The following is an 11493-nucleotide window of genomic DNA, read 5'->3' on the forward strand; positions in this document are numbered from 1 at the left end:
GACTTCTAAATCAACAGACCGCTAAACCATTTGTATCTTTTTACAGGAGTGATTTGGTTTTCATACAACAATGGCCATCGGTCCTTTCCTCAGTCTTGTTCTCCTTTCATTTTTCTTTGGCAAGACTGTGACCACAGCAAGCAGAAAGATCAACTTTGGCCAATGTGAATTGAATAGTGTATCTCTTCGGGAACTAAGGGATCACTTTGGTACAATCAAAGAAACCATTGTAAGTAGCACTTGGAGATCCATGTTTGACTGCTGGTTTTTGATTTGAAAATAGGGCTGGTTAGCAGTCTGATAGCCTAATCCTGAGCTGCCTGGGGTACATGGCTGTGGTGGCACCGAAAATGGCTGCCACAGCATCCTGTGCACCCAAGGCAGTTACTGGTGGCACTTTTGTCCCCTTCCCCCGGGTAAAGGGAATAGCCCTGCAATGGTCACTCGTCACTGGTGAGGTAAAAGCGTCCGTGTTGGGCAGCGAGACCAACACAGAGGCTTTGGATCCTGTGAAGTGACACTCCACTGGTCCCATTTCTCTCCCTCCCTGCTCCTTCCCCCGGCACACCTCCCCCACCCTCTCCCCGCCTCCCCCCTCCCCAGAACACCTCCTCCTTGCCTCCCCCATGCCCCCACTTACCTCTGCGGTCTATATGCCCGCCCAGCACTGGGTTAGCACGTGGAGCTTAGGAATGGGCTCTGAATCTTTCCAACACAATGATTATTATGCTGATGAACAAAATCATGATGAAAATAGTATTGATTTCTGGAATGCATCATGTTTGGAGACTAAATTCCACATATAACACAAAATCACAAGATTCTGAGGAAAAAAAGGAATATGGAATGACTGGAGAGGTATGGTGGAATAATTTGCCCTGGAACATATGCTTTGCATTCAGGTGGTCGCAACTCATGGTTGGGGATGGTTCATCCAAACTGCCCCTCTACACCCATTGGTAAAAAACTAGCCAGGAAGTGAGGGAAAGGGGTAGCATGTGCACACGTTGGGCACATGCATGACCATAAATGCATAGGGCAGTTTGAGTTAATAGATATTTTCCAAACCGGTCTACAGTAACTGAAGAATGCAGTGCAAGAAAAGCAGAAAAGAATCACAAGACTGCTAAGTCAGCAGCAAAGGTTCCAGAAGTGACTATTTGAAGCTAGTTAAAGATGGAGAATGTGAACAGAATTCAGTGTCTGGCTATCAGAGCCTATGTTGAATATCTGACTTCAGATTCTTACTTCAAAAGAACAAGATTTGTGTTCTTTCAACATTACCCCTTTTCCAATTGTTTCTTGGGTTCACATGATCTCACACTCTCTTCTTTTTGTAATTGCAGCAAACCCAAGATAACAAGACAGATGTGATATTGCTGAATGGAACTGTCCTACAGGAAAACCCGGTAAATATAACTTCATGAAAATACAGGAGTGCTCCAAGATGCTAGTTGGTCTTGGCCAAGAGTCACATTGAGTCCATTTGTGAATACTTTATATAGAATGGAAGAACTACTGATAGAAAAATTCTGTATGAAATTGTCGGCCCAAGGTTCAGGGCAGAGAACGGGAAGACAGGAGGTGGTTTGGGAACAGGAGGAAGGATCTTGGCAGCAGTAGCCCACATTGGGACCCTATCACTCTTTTCCCAGCCTGACATGCCCCCTATCTTTCCTAAGACTTACACCAGCAAAATAGCTAGCATAGATCCGAGGAGACCCACTGATGGCCAGGTGACCTATGGAGAGGTGGCCTTATCTCTCTCAGACCATCTATTCAACCACCCCCCATAGCACGCAGTGTGGCTAGCATAGCACAATGTGGTGGACTGGACTGTTAGGACTGGTTCACACATAAACCTGTTCTGACAACAATAGGTGTGAGTGAGCCATCACAGGGCAATTGCCATAGACAGACCTTTTAAGTCAGCCAATTTCAACTCAGACAATTCTTGTCATTGGAGACATTTCAAACATTTGAGTAGGAGGCATCAAGTGCTGAGAGAGTAAATACTGTAAATGCATATCTCAGCTAGTTTCTAGAGGGCCTAGATACCAAGCTGGGAGATGTGGATTTGACTGCTCACGTTTCATTTTTTCCTTTCTTGCTTATCAGGTATCAGAGAGTTGCTGCTTATTCCATCGTATACTCAGGTTTTACACTGAAACTGTTTTCAAACACTATGAGCCAACAAACAACTTGCTTAGAAGGAAAACCAGCACCTTAGCCAATTCCATCCTTAGCATCAAGGCAACCTTGAAAAAGTGTGTAAGTATTACTCTTGTTCTTTGTGCCATAGAATGGGACCAAATCTCAGGAACCCATGCGCTGGGCACCCCAAAGCCCTAAACCTCCAAAGGTCATAGAGATGGAAATATATTTTACAAATCAACAATTTCAAGCTTGCAAGGTGACTCTTGGTATAAATGAGGACGGAGTCAGTGTCTAGGGTTGCTCATCTAAAATTCAATTCCACTTGCCAAAGCAAAGCCCAAAGCTTTGACCCTGTTTATCTTGACCTTGTTCCATGTCTTTGTTCTAATTGTTTCCTTGTGTACTTTTCCAAAATCAGCACGACCAAAACAAATGTACCTGTGGGGAAGAGTCCCATAGAAGATTTAAACTTATACTGACAGAATATGAAAAGGTAACTTGATCTGTTTTTTCCTATCTGATATTGAAGATTCTGTACTTGATTTAAAAAAAAAAACACATTGCAAGATTTGCTAGGAAGCTTTAGAATTTTGGGATTGTTAAAATACCAGCACATTCTGATCCCCTGTCCATCAATGCATCAGAAGGCAATGAAAGTGGGGCCATCACAGAATGCTGTTTTTCCATGTCACAATCCATAAATACAATATCAGTGCAGGATTTCTCCTTAGTAGCCTAATTTTCATGTTGCTTCCTATACCTTCTACTCAAAGCTCAGTGGTAGAAAGAAGTCTACTTTTCAGGAACATCTTTCCTTTATCTCCCCAGAGCTACTCCTTTATCTAAAAGTTGCTTGTTCCTCAATATAGTAATGTAGATGGAAAATATCCATATGTTTGAGTTTTTTAATTGTAATTTTAATAGCATATATAAATGACAGGAACATTTGTTTATTTCTAAAAGAGGTTATTTCTCTTTGACTGAAGCAGGAGAATATGTAAGGGGGCAGACTGTTCCTGCTTAAATAATAATGATAGAGAATGCAGTAGTCCCACAGCATTACTCCTTATGCCTCAGTCTGAATCAATACCTTATCCAGACATAACTGCAATGTATAGAAACAGAAACTGGATTCACAGGACAGGGCATGTTCCATAGGCTGGAAACTCATTACTCTACTTGTAATGCTCTAGTAGTGTAATAAAACTATATGTATATATGGGATTTTCTGATCATTAATGATATATGTGTATATTGGCCCAGTTTATCAGATGGAAGTGCACGTGTATGTCTGTCTTCCCCCAGCGTACTGTGCCACCACCATATAACTGCATAGGTGAACAGAATGTCTAAATAACCCTTCATTGCATGATTTAGATTGCAAAGCAAGGGGCAGTTCTAACTGACTTGGTATGTTCTATGTGAGTATTATGGTTCTAATAGGTTTCATGGCTCCCATTGGTTTTGTTCAGTCTTGCAGCTTTTCTTAAGAATTATTGATCATATGTTGTTCTTTAAGGTTCCGTTAATAATCGTTAATATAGATTTGGAGTTATTAATATAGACTTGGAGTCATATGTTTGGAAATATAACATTATGTCATCATAATAAAGATAAATCTAATTTAAGCAACAAATAGTTACTTGGGAAAGCTCTGGTAGAGGACACTCATTTAATGAATAAAAGATATACATACCCAGCTATCAACCTCTTGTTGTATCAATATTCCTCAGTGATGAATATTTTTGACACCAGTGTCTTTGCTCTCTTTTTTCGCCTCTTTAGCTGGCAAAGAATACAGCAGCAATCAAAGCTCTGGGAGAGATGGACATTCTGTTTGCCTGGATGGAAGACATCAGAAACTGATGGCACAGAACAGAAGACATAGAACCACAAAAATGCAAAGTGTCATTTTCATTTCAAGAACCGTAAATTATTGATATTTATTTAATTTATTTTGCTAAGCCAATTTTTTTAACTTTTGGTAATAAACCTGTCCAAATAATTGACTGATGTCACACTTGAAATATGAGACCAATACCAGTTTTATAGATCCAAAGCAACTGAAGATCTGGACCACAACACCATGCTATTTCTCATTCCTTCTGCATTCCTTCTGCATTCTCATTAGCTTCTGCAAACTAAGCCCTGTGTACCTTGCCTTCATTTCAAAGGTGTTTGCACTGGTGGCACTCTCGGGTGTGCCAGTTTCTTGATTCATATTGCTCAATGAAATCAATAGCAAAAGCCTCATTGACTTCTGAGGAATTTGAATGAGAATCCCTGTGGCAAGTTCACAAAACTTACAGAGAAAATCAAACAAACAACTAATGGTTCCCTGTCCCCAAAGGGCTCACAATCTAAAAGGATGCAAAAGAACACCAGCAGGCAGCCACTAGAAAAGACAGTGCTGGGGTGAGGAGGGCCAGTTACTCTCCCCCCCCCCCCCGCTAAATAAAAGAAGAGCACCCACTTAAAAAGTGCCTCTTACCCAGTTAGCAGGAATGACTTTCACTTGACCTTTTTATTTCAATGTTATTTATTACAGATAAATTAAATTATTAATAAATATTTTATTTATTAATATTAAATATAATATTTATTATTAATAAATATAAATAAATATGAATTATTATTTATGGTTTTGTTTATAATGTATTTATCTTAAAGCCTATTTTATATGTTTTATAACTTAAATAAGTTGTAACATACTGACAGCCCAATCCTATGCATGTCTACTCAGAAGTAAGTCCCATTAGAGTCAATGGGGCTTATTCCCAGGAAAGTGTGGATAGGATTGGGCTGTTAATTACACAGGCCAATGCACATTTTGCTTCCTTAAACATTACACCAATTTCTGGGTATATTTGGGGTGCTGATTCCAAAAATGGCATCTGTTTTGCCCTAACACATCTGGTTTTGGAGACACGGCACAGCCTCTTTAGTGAATGGTTTAAGCAGCTTCCTCATGAGTAAGCCTACACCATGGCTTCCTCATGAGGAAGCTGCTTGAACCCTTCACTAATGAGGCTATACTAAATCTCCAAAACTAGATGTGATAGGGCAAAACAGATGCCATTTTTGGAATCGGCACCCTAAATTCATATCAAATCACCATAAAGTTTGGGAAAAACGTTTCTGACACTCCGTTTTGTAGTCCTGTGTTATTAACCTGGTCTGGTACAGGGAATTTGAAATGTGTACAAGTTCCCTTATATAAATGATGAATTGTTTTTTTTATTCAAAATGTTTAAATTATTTTGAAACTCAAATATGCTAAATATAACATTAATGTTTTCCTCTTGCTGAAATAAAGATGCAATATTTTAACAACGAACTAGAGGTGTTGTAAAATAAATTACTTTTGTCTTTCAATAGTAAGCCGTAATATTGAAGAAGGTGGAAAGTCTGCAAACTGAAACCCATGCCCGAAATATGCAGGCCCAATCCCATCCAACTTTATGATGTCATGCAGTCACAATTCAGCCCCAATATAAGGAAAAAAATGTTCCCTTATCTTGAGGCAGGGTGATCAGATGTCCTCTTTTTCCAGTACATGTCCTCTTTTTCAACCTCATGTCCTGGAAAAGAACTTAAATGTCCTCATTTTCCCTGTGAGCAGCCCCCGCGGGCAGCGCATAGCCTTCTTGTAATTAATAAGTTATATTTAATATTGCTTTAAATGTAATAATAAAATAATATAGTGTTTAACCACATGAAATCAGTATATGAGTGGCTTTTAGCTATTATTTGCCGTGTCCTACATTTTACTTGGTTGTCCTACATTTTGGGGTGCCTAGTCCTCTATTGCGGTTATGACATCTGGTCACCCTGTCTTGAGGAGGCCTCTGTGATTACTGTGTCTGTGACTACTGCCTTGCCAGTGCATGCCCCACTGGCACAGCTGCATCAGCACTGGAAAGTTGGGAAAGATTTGGCCCTAAGAAAGTATACACATAAACCCTGGAAATACAAATGCTGGCTGCTAAACAGAAGAGACACCTTCTTGGAAATCGGGGTGAAGGAAAGATGGAGAAAACACTCTTAATATCTCAGAAATCTGCAACTAAGCTACAGTATACATAACTGAATATACAACGTAAACCACATTTAGTTTAGGGGTACTCTTGGGTTCAACATTACACCTGGATACTCAGGTTTTGGCTGTGGCCCAGGGTGCTCTTGCCCACCTTGGATTGGTGTCCCAGTTGCATCATTTCCTAACTATAGTTGTCTATTAATTTGTTGCTTCTCAGTTGGACTACTCTAGTGCACTGTACATGGGGCCTGCCCATAAAGATCATTCAGAAACATCAGTTTGTGCAGAATGTCACTGCATTTCTGCTGAACAGCACAGGTATGCGCTATGTCTGCGCATGTATGCGCTATTCCATCTGCACTGGTTGCGGGTCCATTTCTGAGTGCAATTCAAGGTGCTGGTTCTGACGTTTAAGGGAACAGTGTATCTGATGGACCATCTCCCCTTACATAGAACCATGGAGTTAGAAGGGACCTTGGAGGTCACCTAGTCCAGTGCAGGCAACCAAAGCTTCCTTGACAGTTGCTACCAGCCTCTGATTGAAAACCTTTAATGCTAGAGAGGCTACAAATGCATGAAGCTGACTGCAATACCTAAGCGCACTTACTTGAGAGCATTGACAATAATGAGACTGGAACTGGTTTTCAGATCCCTCACCGTCTTTGCTTCCCCTCTTTGAACCCATTCCAGCTTGTCAATGTGGTGCCCAGAACAGTTTTTTCACCTACCACAGACTGGCAAGGGAGGGAAGTTATATTCAGTAGGTTTCACGCATTAAAAATTGGTCACTATGTTTAATAAAGTAGCACAAGTTAAACCCAAGTGCAATCTGGTGTCTTCACTGGGGGGTATGAGTATAAATAGAATGTAGATGTAGGGAGGTGGCAGCGAGATACAAGTATCTTGTGGTCTTTTGTGCTCCCTGACGCATTTGGTGGGCCACTGTGAGATAAAGAAGTTGGACTAGATGGGCCCTGGGCTCTTCTTATGTTCTTACGTAACTGGATGCAATATTCCAAGTAAAGTTTGACTAGTGCAGAACAGAGCAGAATTATTACTTTTTGTGATCTGGACTCTATGCCTCAGCATTATATTCACTTTTTTGAAGCTGCAGCGCACTACTCGTGATCAATTTGTGTTCCACTAGGACAGTGGTTCGCAAACTGGTGGGTCTACACTACCAGCTTGTGTAATGATGCCCTGTTCCCTTTAAGGGGTGGGGGCAGGGGGAAAGCAGCAAAGCGATCCCCAGGATCGTGACCTTGCAGGGGAAGAGGGGCTATTTTTCAACTAACCTTACGTGCTTACAGGGTCTGGGGGTGTGTGTGGGGAGCCCTGAGTAGTGCTTGCAGGGCTCCCTGCGGCTTCTAAATAGTAAAAGTTGCAAGCGTGATAAAACCAGATGGTTTCTGGTTTCCTTTCGAAACCATCTGGTTTAATCGTGCTTGCAACTTTCACTATTTATAAGCCATGGGGAGTCCTGCAAGCGCTCCGCAGGGCTCCCCACACACCCCGGACCCTGAGAGCACGTAAGGTTAGTTGAAAAATAGCCCCTCTTTCCCCACAGGGGCACGATCCTGAGGATCACTTTGCTGCTCCTGCCCTGCAAAGACTCACCCCGGGAGTAAATCTCCAGGAAAGTTTGAGAACCACTGCACTAGGGGACCTAGACTCTTTGATTTCAGTGTATACTACCAGGCTTATTTGCTGGGTTTTCATAATCGGTGGAATATTTCACAGGTGGCGATCCCATCCTGGGCTAGACTTAAAACATCTCTCATTGCCCGTCTGTGGAAATGGATAGCTTTGGGGTCCAAATATGCTAATGTTAAAGAGAAACCAGTAGCTCTGGCCTCAGTTAGAAACATCTGGAACATGATGGGGCGGAAATATAAATTTGACCCTTATTCCCATGCTAAATTAGCAGAGGGTGCAGATGTCCTTGTATCGCAGCTGTGGTCTACCTGTAGGGCGCTTTCCTTGCACAAGTTCTCAATAGAGGAGATCCTTTGGGATCCGGCCATCATCCATTCTCACGACATGACTGATCCAACACAGGCGTCTCTGTTTCAGCAGTGCATACATGCTAGGGATTCCAGCACGTTCCAGGACTGTGTTTGGAACTTTACATTTGTCTCCACTGAACTTCAACTTGGTGATTAAGACCCAATGGTAGAGCCTGTCAAGTTTGTTTTGAATCCTGATTCTGTCGTCCAGGATGTTATCTATTTCATCTAGCTTTGTGCCTTTTGCAAATCTGAGAAGAATAGCCTTACCCCCCTCAACGTGTCATTTATAAAAATGTTGAAAGGCACAGGATCCAAGTTGACAGGGTCATTTATTTACTTTCATTGGAAACAGTAGTTTAACCAGCTTTGAATTCACCAGGGATGGGAACTCAACTAGGGATAACTCGAGTGGAGTCACCCAAACACACATTTTTGAAAGTCACATGTCGATTCGAGTCATGGACGTTGCTGACCCCAACTCAACAAGCAACTTAGGGCCAGTGATTCTAAAAACAAGCCTGGACTCGAAATGACTTGAGTCCTACCACAAGTCCCTATTTCATGTGTGTTACAGCTTACTTTTCCCCCCACCGCTTCCACATCACACTCACAAACTCATGGGCAATCTGGAAGCAGGCATTCTGAAGGATGGCAGCAGATATGGTGGAAGGTAGGTTCCAGGAGTAAGGTGCTCGGGGCGGTTGAGGGGAAGAGAAAGACTTGAAGTTTTTAGGGGGGCTGCACATGAGTCATTTCTTGAAATGACTCATGACTTTACTCTAAAGACTCTAAATTTCTTACAGGTCAACTTGCAGCAGTCATGATTTGTGGGGTCCCTGACTCTAAACTTGACTTGAGACTTGGTCTCAGTGACTCAGGCACATCCCTGGAATTTGCCAAACAGTATCACTATCTAGCCCATATTTTACTATTGTGTTCACAAGGATACTTGGGGTGCTTCGTCAAATAAAATCTGGTCCATTCATGTGCCATTGTTTGTAAGGAGCAGAATAAAGACACATCCGTTTTTGACAAGTATGATATTTAAAGTGATCTTTGATAGTAAATGACATTCCATTCTTCAGATAAGCAAGATAGGGTGCAATCCTAACCCCTTATGTCAGTGCTTTCCAGCACTGACTTAAGGGCAATGCAGCTCTGAGGTAAGGGAACAAACAATTCCTTACTTTGAGGAGGCTTCTGTGAGTGACACCCAAAACTCAAACTCAACAGACCTTTATTGGCATATAATACAGATGCAACAACAGCAGCAGCAGATGCGGACCTAAGGTCATTAATATTAATACAAAGGCTATACAATGATCAAGGAGGTTCAGAGTATTTACCTCATCAAGATATACTGTCAGTTAGGTGTTATTTCTTAATTCTTTTTGCCACCATTTGCTGTAAATAAACCACCACCCTCTCAGTTACATTGCTGGAAACATCACTCAACAAATGCTGAATTTTAACATCATCAGGATATTCCTTCTTGTCTACTAGAATTGGGTATAAGTATTTGGCTCTGATATTCTCATATATAGGGCATTGCAGTAGCATATGTAGGGGAGTTTCAATGCAGCCCTGATTACAGGAGCAGCATCTAGCGAGTGACACCCAACTGCAGGATTCAGCACATGACCCTCTATGCCAGTGCTGGAAAGTAATGACATAAGGGGTTGGGATTGTGCCCTTAGCTGGTTGTTCTTCTTCATAAGGTTCATAATGTTCAAATGTCCAATTTGCTTCTGCAGAGACAACTTGGGTACACTCTACCATGATGGTTCCTCTGGAGATACCATTGTGGGGAGGATTGGGTAGTGGTTTGGGAGTTGGACTTAAACCTGGAAGATCCAGGTTCAAATTTCCTCTCAGTCATGAAGCTTCCTTTGGGCCCGTCACTATATCTCAGTCTCACCTACATCACAGGGTTGTTGTGAGGACAGAAGGAGGGAACAAACTATATATACCACCCTGAGTTCCTTGGAGGAAAGGTTGTATAAAAATGTGAATAAATTTGAGTGTATTTTAATTTAGCACTATCTTTTAAAACAGTCAAACCTAGGTGAAGCAGAGCACAACACAAACTGCAACAAGAAGGTATGTATAGAAATCAATCCCAGGAAAGTTGCATTGACATGTTTCCAATATGTATGATTTTCTTAATAATAATAACAATTATTAGTATTATAATATTATAACATTGTATTAGTATAGGGCTTTTTGGGTGTGTAAAGCACTTCACATATGTTACATTGCTGCAGTTCTTACAACAACCCTGTAAGCTTTATCTCCATATTGCAGCTTGGGCACTGAGGCTGAGAGGAAATTAGGTGTGGCATTACCAAGATTTGGCATTGGCTAAGGACTCACACCATCAGAGGGACCATCTGGTGACAGTTACTCCCAGCATACCAGCATGGGATGGTATGGCAGACCCAGCACAGAGCTTTGCCCCAGAGACCCCAGTAATCTTGACTCCAGCATTGTGGGGGAGTGGCTTCCCAAAGTCTACCTAGTAAGTTTGTGGCAGATATGAGATTTGACACTAGGAAGTCCTGAAACAAAGCTCAGTGCAGGTTGACTTCCAAAATCTGTCTCTGGACCACAGCCCCACATGTATTCAGAGTTCCTTTGTACATGTAGAACTTCATACCCCATTGAAGTAAGCCAGGAATTTCTTCATGGGGGGGGGGGTGGAGAATCAGTATATGCATTAAAGCTCCTGTTTCAGTAAAGGTTCACTGGATCAGAACCAACCCTAAGACAACACTGTAAGAAAGCAACCTTAAAATCTGGCAACTCACATAAATCACAGTATAATATAGGCTAGCTGTGCAGGTACATCTTTCACAGTACCTTAAAGTGGAGCACCTGTTGTCTCAAAGAAAATATGTATGTCTCTTTGCCAGCATAACAGTCAGAAAGGCCTGATAAGAACAAATGTTATAATGAGGGTGATGCAAACTTGGACAAACCTACTGATAGCATGAAGAAGCCAGCAAAGAAAACAATTAAACTTCTTTCCTTCTCTTTTTCAGTAACTCTGGTGGAAACTTGCCAACAGGCAAAACGAGCATTTCTTTGATCTGTGTCAGGATTTGCAAAAAGGCATGTCTCTGCCTGGAGGCTTTCTTACTCCAGACGTAGTCACATATAAAACTGTGATCGTGTGGTACTGTTTTTAGCTATGTCGGGGGGGGGGGGGGAAGAAAAAAGAAAAAGTCTTGTGCTTTCCAGGCAGACGTGGTGTATTTTCCCAATGCGATACACTTCCTGTTCCAGGTT

General features: G+C 41.7%; 1 protein-coding gene across 1 annotated transcript; it reads left to right on the forward strand.

Annotated features, from left to right (window-relative positions):
• The first annotated feature begins 70 nt into the window (after window positions 1-70).
• LOC136648544 (interleukin-20-like) lies at window positions 71-4023 on the forward strand. The gene is made up of 5 exons (XM_066624660.1): window positions 71-229; window positions 1347-1409; window positions 2119-2271; window positions 2576-2650; window positions 3943-4023. The coding sequence occupies exons 1-5, from the start codon at window positions 71-73 to the stop codon at window positions 4021-4023; spliced, it is 531 nt and encodes a 176-aa protein (XP_066480757.1).
• Window positions 4024-11493: the final 7470 nt, after the last annotated feature.

This window comes from Tiliqua scincoides, chromosome 4, assembly GCF_035046505.1.
Source record: "Tiliqua scincoides isolate rTilSci1 chromosome 4, rTilSci1.hap2, whole genome shotgun sequence".
Classification (NCBI taxonomy): Eukaryota; Metazoa; Chordata; class Lepidosauria; order Squamata; family Scincidae; genus Tiliqua; species Tiliqua scincoides.